This window comes from Phoenix dactylifera, chromosome 6 (genome assembly GCF_009389715.1).
Source record: "Phoenix dactylifera cultivar Barhee BC4 chromosome 6, palm_55x_up_171113_PBpolish2nd_filt_p, whole genome shotgun sequence".
NCBI lineage: Eukaryota > Viridiplantae > Streptophyta > Magnoliopsida > Arecales > Arecaceae > Phoenix > Phoenix dactylifera.
The window spans coordinates 17,975,154-17,993,952 of record NC_052397.1 but is presented as its reverse complement, the minus strand read 5'-3'; the positions used below and the strand labels follow the sequence as shown (position 1 = coordinate 17,993,952).

Here is an 18,799-nt window from a genome sequence, read left to right as displayed (position 1 = left end):
CCACAAGCGCCTCAAATACAGCCCCCCGAGTGATTAGTCAACAATCTCGAAGCGTATTACGATGAAAATCCAAACCCATGGCCTTCGTCAAGCACTCAACGTTAGGTCATGGATGACGCGCGAGATTTGTATTGTAGGGAGAAACTCAGATGGGACCACATAATGAGTCCATTAATGATCGTGACAAATATAGAAAATGCTTCCACGACCATAAAAAGATAGGTCCTGTCTCACAGTCTCATTAGATTGATTACGGGCCACCCAGGCCCGCCGGATTTTGGGCCGGGATGGGCTGATTTGAATGTTTCGTTCCCCGGCCGGCCGTCGCTGCCATCCCTTACTTCTATGGTCGCCGCCGGTGCCATCTATCGGACAGGCTTCTCCCCCGCCGTCGTTGCCAGCATCTTCCCTCCTATCCTTCTATGAGATTGAAGCCGTGGTTGCCTCGACGTCGCTACCGTGGCGGTGTCTCCATCTGTCTCCGTCCCTCTTCGATCTTGAGCCGTCCACAAGCTCCACGGACGAAAACACCCTCAAAAGTCTCCTCTCTCCCTCTACTGTCTTCCTCATCCTTTTATTTTTTTTTTCCTTTCTTGGTGGAGGAAGGAACCCTTTCCCCGTATTTACCTCTATTGTCTCCATCGTTTGCATTTTTACAGCTGATATAAAATATTCGTCTCTCCCCTTGTTTTATGTTTCTGAGATGAACTCTATATTTTTTTTTGGCTTCCTGAACAATTTTTAGCGGCAGGATATGTGCTCTTTCGAATCCCTTGCGGTTTGCCCGTTTGGATGTTAGCGGTTTGGGGCCATTGTTTGGGATTTTGGGGATCTTATTGCTCAAATGTTGTGCTATTAGTGTAAACTATAAATAATGCCAGATTCATTAAACTTCTACAGTCGTATGTTAATCGAAACCGTAATTAATTCAATTCTCTGCCGACGCTGAAGAGAAGATGGGGTTGTGGAGGCAGGAGGTAAGAAACAAACTCCATACTTCTTGATTGCTATAAATTTGTGGATGCACAGATTAATTTGATGCAACAATTTATCCAGCAATTTGCAGGACTGTTCAGGTTTCAGCTTCCAATGATGCTTTAACCTTATAATGGCTTGTGATTTATCCATCTTTTAAACATAGCTAGGCATTCATTAGGCCGATACTCCGGAGCTGTGTGTCCTGCACCCTGTATACATAATAGAAAACCGATCTGCATAAGAAGTCCTCTCCCAAATAATTTTTGAGGAAGATAATACCTAACCTTTACAGTTGCGAACGTTAAATTGTTGGAGTATGTTCTTGTATATCTGAAAAGATAACAGGAGAATATTGTTGGATCAGATAATTTAGAAGCTCCTATTTGCATTATTCATATCTGAAGCTGACTCCAGCAGTAAGAACTAAGAAGCTCACCCTGCAACTTGGCCACCCGCATGCCACGACCGCCAATCATCCACGATGAAGTAGTCGAGAGATTTAATCCATTCTTTCGTTCCCAGAAAAGGTATAGCCAAGTCATGGTCCCCGCTATAAAGAAATTAAAACATTTGACAAAACCTGACGGTAAGCTGCATCATCAATTTATAGATACAGCTAGGTAGTGAGAATAGGATAAATTGAGAATTTCACCTGTAAACTAAAGCTCGGTACCCTTCACTTGTAAGCTTCCGATGGTATTTTACATTACTTGGAATGTCCCGTTTGTATGGTAACTCATAGTTGCACCTTAACCATTCTCCAACTGTTCCCTGCTTCACATGATTCGAGTTCATTTATTTCCAAGACAGGGGCAGCCGGTTCAATGTTAAGAACATGGAAACAAATACATCACTATCTAAAAGAAATGGAGATAAAGGTAGGACCACCGTGCAACTATGAAAGCCATGCACGTTTAAAATAAAGTGGTATCTCAAGTTTTCCACCATCCTTCCATCGCTCACTTTTTTTTGTTTGGTAGGCAAAAAATGTGGACCTTAGTACATTAACCTCATCTTATTGCTTGTATGAAAAAAAATCTCTTTTCATTGGTTCCACTCTTCTACACTATCCTTTTGGTTGTTTTAGTCCGACAAGACCTCCTCCATCATTATCTCACCTAATCTCGGGTTGTTATCTCTCGACCTTTCTCGATATCATCAAAAGGGGGTCTTGCTCCCAAAAAAACTTTCATGCCTTGCAGACGTACACATCATTAAGAATGCACCGATCCATCTGATCCAAGGAGAAAGAAAATTAAAACCTTGCACCGGTTCTATGAATGATGTCCATTTTGAAGCAGCAAAATAACCCCATCAAAATAACAGAGCATGTATCTTTCAGAAAGTATGGCAATGGAGCGGAATAGAGGAAAACAATTCATGTAGCTGCTGACCCCAACTAATTTAGGACTAAGGCTTAGTTGGATTGAGTATTGTGGTCTATGGGTAAAGGGGTTTGTAGAGATTTTACCTTTTGGATGTGGAGAGCCTCTTTAGTGGCATGATTGTTTGCCCAGTAATAGGACAAATAGTGGGCATATGACTGCAAGAACAAATAATATCTGATAATATGTTCAAAACATATTGCAAATCTAGGAAATTGCATCATTAGATGTCCATGTATAATGCTTCCATATAGTATCGACATATTATATGCATGTGTTCATGTGTAATGCTTCCATATACTGTTAACCCATGCATGTGTGGGTGGTAGCATCTGCACTACCCCTATGATAGTCAGATAGATAGACCGGTCACATGCGCACAAACATAGGCATGCATGCACATGAACATGCATAGACACACAGAGCGAAGAGGGGGAGATGACATACCTTACAACCTAGAGCAGGAGCTGGTGGAGGAATCAAGTATTTGTCATGGTTTTCCTTGAGAATTCTTCTATCTCCAGTCACTGCCTTTGGTTTCAGTGATGTCAGAGAACATTTAGGCGCTAAGATATGGGTATAGTCAATCTCTTGAAAAAACTGCTGCATAGAGAAGACATCAGCTTCACCATTGTTGTTTTGAGTAAAAAATCAACATGAGCAAGAAGCTTTCTCACCTCTGCAACTACTTCAAGAGTTGCAACACACTGCGCACCAACTGGATGTTCATAATCTTCTCCTTCACAGTTCTTCTCTGTCAGCTGATAAGAAAGAAAACATAAAATTATTTAATCTGCACATTTGTTTTCTCCAATTGCAGGTTAGTAAAAGCAGAAAACCTGGAAGACAGCAGAATCTATATATGCAACATATGCTTTTGCCTGCCTACTTGTACCTAATGCAGCTAACCAAAACTGTGGCTGCCTGGATGAATGATGTTTTGAAAGCAAAACCATTTTTCTGCATATGCATACAACAAATAAAGATATGGTTCAAGGACATGTTTTCCGTTACTGTTTTTCAGAAAAGTTTCAAGGAAAATCGATTCATATTCCAAAAAGGGAAGCCATCCATATTAACCAGCAGAAAGAATGAAAACCCAACAAGGTTGTCCCTTTCATTTATTTTAAGAAATGGAGCAAAAGAAACACTATTCAATTCACTTTGCAGAGAGCTCAACAAGGTTATCTCAGTTAAATTAATCATACATCACACATACAATTAGATACAATCTCAGTTCTGACAAACAGAACACGGAACTTTAAAAGCCATATTAAAATCTTAGACTATACTGACATCGATATTGGCACCAATTTTTGAACCCTTTAGAGGAAAGAAAAAATGGTTATCTTAATATGTTCCACATCATTGCATAGGATACTGTTAGCTATCCCACAATGTTTAGCACCGGCTGCTAGATAGCAAATAGGAAAAGAGTCTATGCTGTCTTGGTTCTGCATATGGAACATAATTGTCTCTAACAGACTAAAAAAGGTGCCTGAAGACATCACCTCATAGAGTTCATCCGATATGATACCAACTTGGCAAGCGTAAGGGACCCGGGAATTGACATCAATTCTTTCACCTGTTAAAGGGTTTCCGATCAGATAACCCTGAAATCAATAGAACAAATGGTCGTTACAACCTTAAGGATATGAGATAACAATGTTCTCATATTATTTAGGGCATATAGTCACATATCAAAAAATACCTTACTGGAACAGCTATGACAGAATCAAGATCAACCAGTATTCTATGGTAGATTTTTTTAAAAAAGAAATCATGAATCCTCTGTCAGTTTTTTCGCAGCATATTATATTGTCGATAAAAACTATAGCCTACTTATGCAAAAGAAACATAAGCAGCATTTAAATTCATTTTTCAAAGTCACCTGCCATTTGAATGTGAACTCAAAAGCAAGTTATAGCTCCTCATATTGTTGATTCTTGATACATCAAAATCGCTACATTGCAAAAGATCAGACAACTAATAAAAATCCCACTTGTTGCGGTATGCTTCCTTTGCTCTGCACCGCTTGGGGTAGGACGAAGCCTCCCAGTTTGTTAGCAATATTATGTAGAAACACCAATTGAGAATACATTAAAGTGCATATTATGTAGCAATTTAAGTGCAACACATCACATTCATATCAACTTCGGATAGTAGGATATTATCCTCATCCATGCCTACTCATCCCCTTTCTCTTCTATTAATGTTTACTTTGTATTCTTTCCATTACCTATGTTCTGTATTAAGTACAATCAATTACCTCCAGGACATTAATAAGAAATCCGAAAAAGGAACAGAAAAGAAGCCTCACTCAACTATCAATGTTGAGGTCTATGTATCCTCCCCCAACATTTATTGCAACTGCAACCAGCATTCTCCATTAACATGATCTTTTACAGATTCCTCTCAGCATGACAACCTACTTTGATAGATTATGTGCAGTTCATAATGATTTTTTTTTCCTCTTTTTTGGTCAAGGATGCATTAATATACTTAACTAGAAAAAAATGCGCTAAAATCCTGAATTGAAATTCTTTGAAGTTATTATAGTGCAAGAAAGAAGAAAATTATGCAGCAAAAAGGATTTGATTGACAAGTATAAATGGTAGAATCTTTTTCCTGAAGTTAAAGACAATACCTTTAGATTAAGAAGTGGCTGCTGTCCAGTTTCAATACCTATGACATAACCCAACTGAAAATGCATCAAAGCTCATTCAACAAATCAAAATAACTTTTCCTCAAACAAACAAATCAAGCTTCAGAAGTTCTGTAAGTCTATACACTGATTTGACAAAGCAAGACAATCTGGACTCATGCATATAGGTCTGGGCGCATCTAGTTGCTTATTTGTATTCTCTTTGATGGAAGTCAAAGTACCCACCATGACAGGATGTTTAGAAGTCTTACCAACTATTTTCTTAGTTCTGATTATGGTGCAATGGCAAACAAACAAACAATGTATCGTTGATACAGAGTGAATTCAATCGTATGTACGCGACAATATGCAAACAAAATCATTTCAAAAGAAAATATAAATAACTAACTAAATGTTAAAAATAATAGGCAGCTGGGCTATTTTTTCTTGGTTAGTATGCAACATACTTCTGCATACAACCTTTGGGTCACAACCTAAAATTTATTTCTCAAAACAGTCCCAGGGTGGATACCGTAATCATCATTTTGAAGGCAAGAATGAACAATGCAGCTAGTTACTGAAGAATTGTCAACCAGAAAAGTCACTATATGTTAGTTTATTAGGCATTATGCATTGTTTTATGGTATGATATAAACCACAAGATAATGCGACCGCACCTTTAACAGATGCAGAAAGAAAAAAGCTTCCAATTTGATTCCAGATAATTATATTAATGAAATGAGCAGTTGGATACTCCTTTGATTAGATGAGCTCCACATTTTTCATTCTGGATACCAGGAGATGTGGAGAAGAAAATCCATAAGAGTTCACCTTGCGATATCTCCTGTGCGACAACTGGAACAATCTTCCCACCATATGAATCACCAGCAATGTAGAGAGGATTGGAGAGGAATCGGGGATGATCCTTGAACCACTACATTACAAGTCGAGAGGAATGTTATATTCATTGCCCAGCATTTGCCTTCCAATTTTGCTTAACAAGCAGCATGATTGACATAAGGTAGGTTTTTTCACCTTTCTGAGAAAGGTGTAGATTTGTTTTGATGATATGACATCCCCAACTTCATAACCTTTGGTGCTTCTGGAGAATGAGAACCCAGTTCCAATGGGGGAGTCAAGAAAGATAATGTTGGAGACCTGAAAATCATAAATCAGTAAAAAAAACTAAACTATTTTAAGGGGCTCAATAGGGCTGCTTGCCTTCGTCCAGGAATACGGATTCAAAACTAGAGTTGGCAAGCTCCCATTATATTCAGCAATCTCAAATTGAACAGGACCTGTGCACAACATGTTAGGAATCAATCCCGACCCAACAGTTTGAAATGATAAATGATTTGTGATTGCCGAAAAGATTAATTGATAATTCAATATCCATATTCTTGAAAATTACAAAGTAGCAGCAGTCAGGACTTTTATGCCCCGATCCCATTGAACAAAGATCACAAGATAACTCATGACGTATCTAAATCTTTGACCGAAAGGTTAATTACAATACCAATCTCGAAAGCAAGAGCAGAGAAGGAGGAGCACCCGGGTCCGCCGGAGAGCCAAAGCAAGAGAGGGTCCTCTTCTGGGTTTCCCTCAGACTTGATGAAGTAATAGAAGAGTTGTGAGTCGTTAACCTCGTCCACAGTCGCGTACCTATGGTGTAACATAAACAAGGCAAGAATGGAGCGTCCACAGCCACAAACCAGACCATAGGAAACAAGAGACCAGCATGGATTACTTGGGCTCACCCGGTTTCTAAGTAGAAGGGCAAAGCCCCGCGGAAGCCTGGGAGGCGAGAGACAGTGATTGCCGAGAGGACCGGAGGCCAGCAGGAACAACAGCAGAGCAGCAAGCGAAGAAGAGGAGACATGGTGGGCTTGGGCTCTTCTCTCCCAGGGCTGAGGCTGGACGTCGAGGGCCGGGTCCTAACTTCTTTAAAATGATCTAGATGAAGGTTTGGCATGGAGTGACCAGTCCTGTGACCTTCGTGCAATATTACGGGAACCATGGGTTGGTTGTCTGAAGGCGGGGAAAGACACGCAGTAAACTGGCCTTAGAGAGCCAAAAAGATGGCGAGGTTTGAAAAGAATTCAGGTACTTGAGTTTGGTTCCAGTAAGTGTTATTCAGTTCAACCATGCCTGGAGGTTTGTTGAGTCAGGCTTCAGTCCTGTTCAAATTGAACGACCTGCAACTGATTTCCGGCAGGGCCAACGTCCTACAATGGAATGGGCAGTAGGCGTATGGGGTGGTGGGGTCTTCTACTCAAGCAAGCTCGTAGATTTCGGAGGCCTAGGCTTTGCACCATTTGTGTTCGGAGACGGCACTTCTCCGCTGCAAGTGCGTCCATCCAAGCAGAAATAGATGAGAGAACGAAGTTGCACTCTTAACCAATAGACGATAGATTGCCTCTACGTAGTTCACCTGTAAAATTTTCTTACATCTAGCTCGACTCGTTCGAAAACTCACACCTACTAATTATAATTATTTCAAAGAAGGCGAAAAAAAAAAGCTCACGCCTAACGTTTGGTTTTTTAATTCCAAATTTGTGACATTGCCCATTTTCCTTTATTTCAATTTTATATGAGATCTCAACCATCCATTAGATACTCCGTTAGTTTTGCATAATACCACATGTTAGACGAGATCTCAGCCATCCATTAACTACTTCGTTCATCTTATATTTCGCCACATGGACATGTTCCCGATTCTAGTATTTTGAGCTAGAGTGGGAATCTGTGCTCCTCTTCTCCATGTCCAAAGGCAGTCAACCCCCAAGAATTATTTAAGACCTCCACTTTTTTTCATTGAAACCCACGCATGCTCTCTTTTAATATTGTCCAAACCACAATAATCCTAACTCACAATATAAACCAAGGGATCATTTTCAGTAACTCAATAAGTTACGCTAATTCCAAATGTCTAATTTTCTATTTAATAATTTATTTTTTTTAAATTAATCAATTAATAGTGCAGTTATTTATTTAATAAAAAATTAAAAAATACTAAAATTTATTTATAATATATATATTTAATATGTATAATTAATTTAAAAATATTTATTATATATTTCAATATTTAAAATGGACTATATTCACAACCATTATATGAGTGGAAGATAAATGGCCAATAAATAAATTCAACAACAAATAAATATTATAATTTGAATTGTAAAAATTTTGATAATATTTTTATATAAGATTATATCCAATCGAATATAGTATTTTTTTTCCGCTCATTTTTTAAATTAACTTTTCTGCCAGCTAGATATGGTAAAATTTATTTCTTCCTATAACCATTTTCTCAAATAAATAATTTTCAAAAATTTTCAAAGTATTTGATAATCTGGCATATCCTAACCAAACCGAACCTAAGCTATGAAACTAGGCTACAAGGACCATACTATTTAAATCGAAGAAGCAATAGTCCAAGAAGTGGACGCTTTTTTATTTTTATAATGAATAGTTGGATAATGGCAATCTTCTATTCTGCCCATTCTACTGGCAGTCTTTCCTTGGAAAAACAATCAAGATGCAACGAAGCTGGTGTATGCATAAGGGTTCACAATTTTGAAGATGAATTACTCTGGAATCTTGGTAGCTCTTCTTTCCAATTCTGGGACTCCTTATAAGTACTTTTTGTCCCATAGAAAATCAGTTGACCCCAAGCCCGCAGATTATAATCAGGCTACTGCTGATTTTGGGGTTAATTATGGAGGATAATCATGTTACAGAGGGGCGCCAGAAATCCACCTTTGAAGCATAGCCAAGCACTCTTTTGGCCGGTATTCTGGAGCTGTGTGTCCCGCACCCTACAAGGACAAGAATAAAACTGTGGATAAAACATCATCATTCCAATGAAGTACCTTATGATCTCCTACTATGGGCAGGAAAATTACTGTTTACCTTCACAGTTGCAAAAGTCAGGTTATTTGAGTAAGTCCTCGTGAACCTGACAAGCGAACATCAAGATTTATAATCACACGCTTTAAAGAACTATAATATGAAGCTCCCTAATGAAATTGGTTAGCGTAACAAGAGATCACCCTGCGACTTGCCCATCTACAGACCATGGCCGCCAGTCATCCACGATGGAGAAGTTGAGAGATCTAATCCATCCTTGCGTGCCCACAAAAGATACACCCATGTCGTGATCACCACTGCATAAGAAAAGCAGCATCAAATAATAACATTTTGGCATGGAACAATAGAAAATTTAGTATAGCAGGTAAAATTAATATATCTAATCATGCGAAACGTGTAGGTACTTCACCTGTATACCAACGCTCGGTAACCTCTGCTTGTCAGATTCAGATGAAACTTTATAGAACTTGGGATATCGTATGTATAAAGTAGGTCATGGTTGCATCTCTGCCAATGTTGCACTGTCCCCTGTTTGGCATCGTCAAAAATATGTGTCTTCACTCCATTTTTCATCACTTATATCTAAACTGGAATAAATTTTACTCTGCTTGATTGAATTATACAACCATGAGCAAGCCGTTTAACAAATAAAATGAAGACATTCTATGGTAATCCACTAACAACATTTGACTAAGACTATTGAATGGCAATCATTCATCTAGTGTGCAAGCAAATATTAAAATGTGCTTCTAAAAAGTAGAGCTCTATGTCACATGTATTTCTTGTATTCTCATAACTACTAAGAGAGCTGATTTACTGGTGCCGCATCGTAACCTGAATGAGGGGTTTCCATACTGGTATACTGTTTAATCTTACTCAGTTCCTGGACAGAATTCACACACATCCTTCGGTAATTCAAAAACAGAACATATTTATCTGATTGGTGAAGATAAATATACTATGCTGGTAGCCCCGAATGCAAAACTATCCAAGCAAAATAACCCTAAAATTCTATTATTTCCTTAACAATTCCTCAATTCTTCAAAATTGCATATTAATCTCTAAAAGTTATACCTGTCAAGACATTTATAAGTCCTTGCCTAGTTTAACCATTTTGTGGTCAAGGGTTACCAGAATTGTAATATGACTTACATGCTTTTGACTACCATGGGGGATAAGGGAGAGCTATAAAATAAAGTTCTTCCTTAGTCAGATTTCAGCAATTTAGGCCAAGAGTTTCCCTCATCCCATTATTTCCCGCACCCCCCTCTTCCTTCCACATAATATAAAGAAAAAACGAAAAAAGAAAACTGTCTCTCATACTTCATTCCTCTGGACAGCTTCCACGTTAAATTACAACGAATGATATGCACATTTTAAAAGAACCGACGGATTAATATGCCAGTCACAAAGATTTTAGGGACTTATTGCAAAAAAGATGTACATAATTTAGGGCTAACATGGTCGAGATATTTGGCAAAGGTAATAACTTGAACATCAATTAGCGCAGATTCCTCGAATGTCTGCTCTATCTGTGGTAACCAGACTTCAAGGACTCTGTGTAGTGAACCATATCTTTTCAGGGACTGTTAAGAAATTCTCTAAAAGGGAAGGATTAATACACAGATCAAGTACATTTGACAGGCTTCTATGCAGCAAGATCCTTTTTAAAATGAAAGGATTAGTACACAGATCAAGTACACTTCACCAATTACCGCGCAAAAATATCCCACGAGTAACTTTGGCAAACTTTTGTCTTATTACTACCCTTAGAATGTTAAATTTGTGTAGCAGAAATACATAACATGCACGATGAGATTTTATGTTACACTGTTAATTTCACTACATACAGCTCAGAAGTGAAGATAATCAGGTATACTACCTTACGAATATTGAGAGCCTCTCTAACAGTATCATTGTCTGTCCAGAAGTAGGAAAGCAAGTATGCAGAACTCTGTAACAAAATACAAGGCTAGAAACAGTGAGATTTCTTGTCCAAGAAAAGCATCAACAATTTCAAATTTTATGCAAGCCAACAATCTTTACATGATTTAGCATGTATAAAAGAAAATAGGGGCAAATCTAAGTGCACATGTGGAGGTCCGTTTGCACTATTTAACAAGCCCATACACATTAGTACAAAGATGAACACCTGCACAGCTGCACCTGATTGCACATATTAGAATGCACAAGCAAGCACACATAAATGCATAAACATCAGCAGTTATTTCACACATGAAACAACATGGATGCATGTACAAGCAATCATATATGAAGAATCAGATGAACCAATATTTACACATAGCAAGATTCTAAACCGAAGTTTCGAACAAGGATCAAGTTTCAACCTGAATGCAGGGATAAGAAGCAGCCTCAAAAGTCTAAATGCATTTTAAGATGCTAATGCCTTTAAGCACATTCAAAGAAGAGTTTAGAAAATACATATTACGACACTTGATAACATCTGAAAGTGTTGGTGCATGTGTTAGATTGTGTTGGAGGGCTAGGGATTTACTCTACACTCCAAAGGAAGGTCAGATTTTAACAAAGGAAACTTTTCAATATCCTCTTTAAGCAATCTCCTGCTATATGCTGCAACCATGCTGGGCTTTAAGCTCACGACGTCAAAGCACACTGGCTCCAAAATTTGGAATAAGTTTATTCCCTCAATACACTGCATGTTTCCAAAAACCCATTTCCAGTTAAAGAGGTCAAAACAGTTGTTTTACTTTTAAGAGTGAATAGCGCACTCACCTCAATTACAGACTGCAGATAGTTTGCACATTGTTCATTTCTAGGACTAGTATATTCTCCTCCACAACTTTTCTTGGTTGACTGAAAGAAAGAAATAGTACAGAATTAAATATTATATACCTTCTCCCAAAACTCTGTAATACTAATGCAGTTCTTCATAATAAGAAGTCATAGTGTAAACAACTCAAGAGCATTAGGCTTGGATATTATATAATATCTGTGACGAGTTTCCCAAATTACTATTATTGTTGTGGGGAAGCTGGGACATGTACCCAACTTCAAAGTAGCAATATCTATAATAAAATTCATATGCAATAATTATGGTGCCATTTTAATGGTTGCTTTCTGAATGCTACTTTGACTATTTAATGTCAGCATGATGTTTAGAATTCTGTAAATCAAATTTAAAATAATAATATAATTTTACTACAAATTATCAATAAATTGCACATGAGCTAGAATTGATATAAAGGAAAGAGTTTAATGAAAATTCATGATATAAACTAACAGACACATCAACGGACATTGTCCAATAGAGACCATCATCAGATATCTTGCAAAAGAGGTTTATCTATTTATTGAACAATCTCTATGATGTGATACTTGCCTTCCAACAACTTATTTACATCAACCATTAACAAAAAAGTCAAGGAATCCTTTGTTTGATGCATCTGACAAACCTCAGTAATGGATTGCTTAACATGGATTCTGATTGCTCAAGATGTTGATGATGTTAAGTGTTCCCAAGGAAAGCATAAAGGGTTTGACATAATCTAGGAAAATGGTTGGATAAATTCTTTCACCTCATAAAGTTCGTCAGATATAATTGCCATCCCATGCGCATATGGGACAAACGCTCCTTTATCAAACTTCTCATCTGTTATCGGGTTGCCAACCAGATAACCCTGGAACCATATCCAGAAAAGAAGATTACAAGCACACAAATATAAGTAGTACATAAGCAAGATTACAGGCACAGGTATGGTACAGACGATCTCAAAATCAGCAAGCAAAATGGTGTGTATGGAAGAAACAATAACAATAACAGCCACAACAGAAAAGAAAGGCCTACGGTCTGTCATGGTGATCCCTGTACAAGAACATGAAACAAATTGTGATTGTTGTTAGTGGTCATGTCCCTATGGACCATTCGCATTGGATCCAGCTCACCAAAATTTTTTTACATATGTTACTAATGGAAATTCCAGAATAATGTGATGATAACCTTTTATTGTTACATTTTAAAGTTCATAAAAGACCACTTCTTTGTTTCATCAAAACTATGATTATGTTGTAGGATTGGTAGTCGTTATACCTTATCTGTGATGGATTAGTCCATGTTGTGCAAGAAAGAAATAATGAGCTACTTTGCTGTGCAATATCTAATTAATTAGGAAAACTGGAAAACACCATATGTCAACAAAAAGGTGGTTCTTTAGTGGTCAAAATTAACTTCACCATTATGGTAATGGGTGAAAGGTTTCTTCTGTATACCACCATGGAAACAACATGCAGTTTAAGGTCAAAATGCGATTAGATGTAACTATCAAAAACATTCACTACCAGTAGTGATGATGAAAATGCTTTGCATTGTTTTGTACAAAGGAGTGGAATCATGATCAAGTAATTGTGAAGTCTTGCCCTGTCCCCAGATGTTTGTTACTGAGTCTACTTTCTAAGAAAAGGGGTATGGATCTTTCTCCCAGCAACCATTCAGATTATTTCTAAAATAAGCTTTGCTATTATCTCAATGTCATTTTAGTCCTGAATGACTCAAGTTCACTACGTATGTAAATCTAGAGAGAGTTGGAGAGTAATTTATAAAGTACACACTAATGGATGCTATTATGTGAATAATTTGTTCATTTAATTTCCAGAGAACATCCAAACAGCTACATATGATGCTTGGTCTTGAACCTGTCATCATTCACTTATTGCTTTCACAGATTGCAGTTCTTATACTTTCTGATAAAGGAAAAGAAAATCTAAGTGATGCTGCCAACATACCAGGAAAGATACAGAGGAAGAAGTCAATTATAATTTGTTTATGAATACACACACATTTAGGTATATTTTTTGGTAAGGTTCACCAACCTTGAGATTGTAAGAAAGTTTATCTCCATCTTGATCACCTGCAACATAACAAACCTTAAAGGCATAAAGGCAGATGAATGTATGAATACATCAAATTTATCAGTGGAACAGTACTTTAGGAAGAATTCTGAAGACTTCAAAAAATTATGATATCGGTGATTGAATATGACCTGCTTAGTAATTCTTAAATTGTCGACCATCATAAATTATCCAGATTATGCGCTAATTAGTTTCCACTATTCAATATCCGGACATTGTTCTTCAAGCCCCCTTGCATTTATGTTCAAAAAACCTCGAAGAAACTACAAACATTGACAAATGATTTGATGCAATGTTGAATTTATGCTGCTAATTTTTGTTTGTAAGGAAGGTTTAAAGGAGTGGAAGCTTTTTCCCCTCCCAATAATCATAGTATCTTCTGAATACCAATCTTATAGCAGAGACTGTTGACTTGTTATCGCATCCGGTTTCAGAAAATTATCGATCATACAATAAACGACTGTTTTCAAGAAATTACCTTTTGCTATTTCTTGAGCAACAACCGGCACAACAATACCAGAATACGAATCTCCACCGACATAGAGTGGATTGGAGAGGAACTCTGGGTGATCAATAAACCACTGCATCACAACCCGGTTGCTCGTAAATCAATCGCACCATTCTCCTCATAAACATCTTAAACATATGAATTCGATAAACTGAAAGAAATAGCAAAAGCCCACACCTTTCTAAGGAAAGTGTGGACTTGCCGGGCCGCTTTGGTGTCCCCTGTCTCGTAGCTTTTCCCCGCACTCGAATAGGAGAATCCAGTCCCGACCGGCGAATCGAGAAAGATGATGCTGCATACCTGAAGAACCACTAAAGCTCAGAAAGCGAGAGAGCGAGAGCGAGAGCGAGAGAGATTAGACCTTAGTCCAAGTATGTGGGTTGTAGACCAAGGTTGGCAGGCCATCAGTGTACCCGGCAACGTCAAATTTTAGAGGGCCTGCAAGATTAGAGAGAGATATCGATGACATCAATCCATTAATATTTACATGCCAAGAGTTGATGACCCATCTCAGCTTAACATAATCAGAAAAAAAAATTGGGCTTCAGACTGGGCTTAGGTCTAAAAATATTTGGAAAAGTCCGGCCCGAGCTCGAGCCTGAGCCCAACCCAAACTACCTGTTTGGGCCAAAAATTGGGCTAGTCCGAACCTCCCAGAAAAATTCTTTGAATGACACCCAAAATAATTAGTTATAATTCAATATCTAGCTATCAAATTAAGGCTAATGTAAAACAAATTAATTATCCAGCCAATCAAACATACTTTAAAGCCTACTAGCACAGTGAACCCATTGGAGACTTGAAGTATTGAACAGGCTCATTTTGGAATGATCCTAAATGATTGAATCGGATTAGGTTCGAGCCTGAATTTAGACTTGAACTGGGCCTGGGCCAGGCCAACAACCTACCCGAGCCTGACACGAAAAATAGATGGGCTCTGTAATTAAATCCGAACTTAGGCCGAAATTATTCGAGCCTAGCCCGTAGCCCGACCCTAAGTCCGCTTGGTCGATGGGCTTCGGGCCGGCCCGAGCCCATTTCTAACCCTACTCTTGAATAAGAGGAATCACATCAAGTGAACATGGGCCTACTTTATCAACTCACATGAATCCTATTCCATAGAATGATAGAATCTTATCCTTTTGAAACTCCTACCATTGGAGGGCTTGAGAAGAGTTAGATATACATAGCTTTACATGCTGAGAGGCTTATACTATGCTTCAAATCTATGATAACTAGGTCACAATAAAGCAATCTTAGCATTGCACCAAGGCACGCTTGCCAGTGTGATTGCTAGATTTGAGAGAAAGGTTGGATATGTACGTACTATTACCCTAGGAATGAAGAGATCATTTTCATGTTTCAAATAAATAATATCCAATTTATAATGGAGCAATCTTGAAGCAAACCCATAATAATCAGGTCACATCAATTTTTTTATAGTAGTTTTCTTTCTTGATAATAGATCCCTTCATCTCTTTTATTTATGTCTATAGATGAAGAGCAAGGGTGTGGCGACAATCACTCAATGGCTTGTAGCTCACATTTTGCTTCATCGACACACTTTAACGAGATCAATTCGTGTAGGATATATCTGTTATACACCAGAATTTGTGGCTACAATCAAACTCCTCATGCCAACTCGGCCTTCTGCCAATGGCTAATATTACTTCCATCTATGACATTGTTTGAATTCCCTACTTCCACTATTTAAGTTTTTCTTACTTGACACTATGGTCCTCAAGTCTCTTCCCCATGCTCTTCAATCCATATCTAAACACTTCTAACCAATGTAATAGACTATCAAAGTGAACTCAACACTTCCAAGCAGCATGACGAATATTGAAGTGAATTGATTGGCTTGGATCATGATCGCTAAAACTAAAAGAAGCTTACCAATCACTTTGTTGAGGAAAGGAGCCTTACCAATCTCAAAAACCAAACCTGAAAACGCCGAGCAGCCCGGGCCTCCTGGCAGCCACACCATTAGAGGATCCTCCTCCGGCTTCCTCTCGGACTTTATGAAGTAGTAGAAAAGCTGCGCATCATTCACTTCATCCACCGTCACGTATCTAAAACATGCAAAGCAGAAGCACGAGTTGACTAAATTTCAAGATAATTGAGAAGCAGCAGCCTTGCACCAATTAGAACTTGGCTGCTAAAATATGGAAAGCTCACCCGGTTTCCAAATAGAAGGGCAGGGTTCCATGAAATCCCGGAAGATGGGTGATGGTGTTCAGAGCTGACACAAGAGAAGAACATGTGAACGTTGGTGGCAGCAGTACAGATAGTAGAGAGAGTACCACTAAGGAAGAGGAGAGCTTTCTAGCCTCCTTAGCTACTGTCATTCTTCTTTCCTTGCAAATTAAAGGTCAATAGCATTAGCCAGCCCTTTTGAGAGGAAAAGAAACAGGCTAATGACGAGCCGAGCCGAGATGCATGGTGATTCCTTTGATGGTATAAGAAATTGGAAATCTTCCAAATTTCATGTGATAGACGAAATTGGACAGGTAACAGAAGATCAGAAGAACGAAGAGGTGATAGATAACAAGAGAGGTGGAGGCCAATTTGGACAAGTCATAATGGCAACGAAGACCGGTGCAGGAAAAAGAGGTGATAATGTCACGAAGGGGGGAAGTTGGCCTTGGTTCTTGTCTTGTGGTTCATTTTTCATACCATTTCTCTTGTTGTTTTTCCTTGCCACTCATATCTTTCTATTGATTAATTATCTTAACGAAGGTCAACATCGTGTTGTGAAATCACAACGGCCACAATTAAGCGCCTCAATAACAGCCCCCCCGAGTGATTAGTCAACAATCTCGAAGCACATTACGATGAAAATCCAAACCTATTGCCTTCGTCAAGCACTCAACGTTAGGTCATGGATGACGCGCGAGATTTGTAGGGAGAAACTCAGATGGGACCACATAATGAGTCCATTAATGATAGTGACAAATATAGAAAATGCTTCCACGACCATAAAAAGATAGGTCCTGTCTCACAGTCTCATTAGATTGATTACGGGCCCAGATTAGACCCAGGCCCGCCAGATTTTGGGCCGGGATGGGCTGATTTGAATGTTCGTTCTCCGGCCGGCCGTCGCTGCCATCCCTTACTTCTACGGTTGCCGCCGGCGCCGTCTATCGGACAGGCTTCTCCCCCGCCGTCGTTGCCAGCATCTTCCCTCCTATCCTTCTATGAGATTGAAGCCGTGGTTGCCTCGACTTCGCTGCCGTGGTGGTGTCTCCATCTGTCTCCATCCCTCTTCGATCTTGAGCCGTCCACAAGCTCCACGGACGAAAGCACCCTCAAAAGTCTCCTCTCTCCCTCTACTGTCTTCCTTATCCTTTTATTTTTTTTTTACTTTCTTGGTGGAGGAAGGAACCCTCTTTCCCAGTATTTACCTCTATTGTCTCCATCGTTTGCATTTTTACAGCTGATATAAAATATTCGTCTCTCCCCTTGTTTTATGTTTCTGAGATGAACTTTATATTTTTTTTTGGCTTCCTGAACAATTTTTAGCGGCAGGATATGTGCTCTTTCGAATCCCTTGCGGTTTGCCCGTTTGGATGTTAGCGGTTTGGGGCCATGGTTTGGGATTTTGGGGATCTTATTGCTCAAATGTTGTGCTATTTGTGTAAACTATAAATAATGCCAGATTCATTAAACTTCTACAATTGTATGTTAATCGTGTGATAACCGCCCCATTCCAAGGGAAATGGAAGAGGGCCATTACACCATGGTACAGGCGTTTGTAACGCCTGGTGGTGGACGGTTACAACCGTCCACCTCCCTCAGCGATCGGAGGCTACAAGAAGCCCCGATCATGAGGCTTTTCACCACCCTCCTTCCTCTATTTCTCCTCCATTGTCTCCTTTTCTCAAAACTCTCCTCGGTGGACAAGATCTGGTATTAGGCTTGCATCGCCGGAGCAAAGGGCCGCGTTGCCGGAGTAGGAGGTGAACGTTCTTCTCCAAAGTAGGTAACACCCTTACTCATAGATTATTCTTTGTAGACCTAGTTTAGAAATTAAATCAAACAAAAAAAAAAGAAGGAAGAGGGTGGCAGGCGCCGGCTGCGGTGGCTGCGAGCTGCGTCAGCCGCAAGCCACGGCGGCCGCAAGGGGCTACCGGTGCCGCTGACTGGCCGGGGAGTGCCGCCGGCTACGGCTCGGGCCCTCCCCAAGCCAGATCTCCCGTCCGCGGGAGAAGAAAGAAAAAAAAAGGCTTAAGGACTTACCTGGGATCGCCGATCGCGGGTGCTGGCCACGGCCGCAGGTCACCCGCCGCGGCCATGGGTCGCGAACCGCCCGCACGGCCGTAGGCCACCCGCCACCGCCACCTGCACGGCCGCAAGCGCGACTGCGTGTGCCGCAAGCCCGGCCGGGAGCCGCCGGCCGGCCTAGGGGGCCTGCTCGGCCTCTCCCGAGCCCTCGTCCTTTTCTTCCGTCGCGAGAGAAGAGGAGGAGAAGAAATGAAGGAGGGAGAAGAAGGTTCGTTGAGGAAGAAGGAAGAAAAGAAAAAGAAG

The 18,799-nt window shown here is 39.6% G+C and overlaps 2 protein-coding genes across 3 annotated transcripts; both read right to left on the bottom strand.

The window, feature by feature from the left end:
* Positions 1-152: 152 nt before the first annotated feature.
* On the bottom strand, positions 153-7,085 carry LOC113462750 (serine carboxypeptidase-like 17). Its single transcript, XM_026804827.2, has 14 exons — positions 6,765-7,085; positions 6,524-6,669; positions 6,229-6,305; positions 6,043-6,165; positions 5,839-5,941; positions 5,011-5,048; positions 3,875-3,976; positions 3,041-3,124; positions 2,811-2,963; positions 2,450-2,521; positions 1,631-1,749; positions 1,415-1,528; positions 1,263-1,308; positions 153-1,187 (listed from the first exon to the last, which is right to left on the bottom strand). The coding sequence occupies exons 1-14, from the start codon at positions 7,022-7,024 to the stop codon at positions 1,104-1,106; spliced, it is 1,521 nt and encodes a 506-aa protein (XP_026660628.2). The 5' UTR covers positions 7,025-7,085; the 3' UTR covers positions 153-1,103.
* A 1,352-nt stretch (positions 7,086-8,437) lies between these two features.
* LOC120103975 (serine carboxypeptidase-like 2) lies at positions 8,438-18,597 on the bottom strand. Of its 2 annotated transcripts, XM_039127678.1 has the most exons (15): positions 18,512-18,597; positions 16,451-16,514; positions 16,199-16,344; positions 14,634-14,710; positions 14,450-14,572; positions 14,243-14,345; positions 13,726-13,763; positions 12,435-12,536; positions 11,632-11,712; positions 11,393-11,551; positions 10,760-10,831; positions 9,287-9,405; positions 9,060-9,173; positions 8,920-8,965; positions 8,438-8,825 (listed from the first exon to the last, which is right to left on the bottom strand). In XM_039127678.1, the coding sequence occupies exons 3-15, from the start codon at positions 16,257-16,259 to the stop codon at positions 8,742-8,744; spliced, it is 1,179 nt and encodes a 392-aa protein (XP_038983606.1). In that variant the 5' UTR covers positions 16,260-16,344; positions 16,451-16,514; positions 18,512-18,597; the 3' UTR covers positions 8,438-8,741. The 2 variants fall into 2 exon arrangements, with proteins under 2 accessions (XP_038983606.1, XP_038983605.1); XM_039127677.1 differs by lacking the exon at positions 18,512-18,597 and having other exon boundaries at positions 16,451-18,323.
* Between the last annotated feature and the right edge of the window lie 202 nt (positions 18,598-18,799).

Excerpts from the sequence above, each read along its gene's own strand:
- LOC120103975 (XM_039127677.1), bottom strand. The coding sequence starts at position 16,620 with ATGACAGTAGCTAAGGAGGCTAGAAAGCTCTCCTCTTCCTTAGTGGTA. Across the intron at positions 14,711-16,198 it reads AGGTTTGGTTTTTGAGATTG|GCCCTCTAAAATTTGACGTT; the intron begins GTAAGGCTCCTT and ends CTAATCTTGCAG. Across the intron at positions 11,713-12,434 it reads TATCTGACGAACTTTATGAG|TCAACCAAGAAAAGTTGTGG; the intron begins GTGAAAGAATTT and ends TCTTTCTTTCAG.
- LOC113462750 (XM_026804827.2), bottom strand. The coding sequence starts at position 7,024 with ATGGTTCCCGTAATATTGCACGAAGGTCACAGGACTGGTCACTCCATG. Across the intron at positions 3,125-3,874 it reads TATCGGATGAACTCTATGAG|CTGACAGAGAAGAACTGTGA; the intron begins GTGATGTCTTCA and ends CTTTCTTATCAG. Across the intron at positions 2,522-2,810 it reads CTCCTGCTCTAGGTTGTAAG|TCATATGCCCACTATTTGTC; the intron begins GTATGTCATCTC and ends TTGTTCTTGCAG.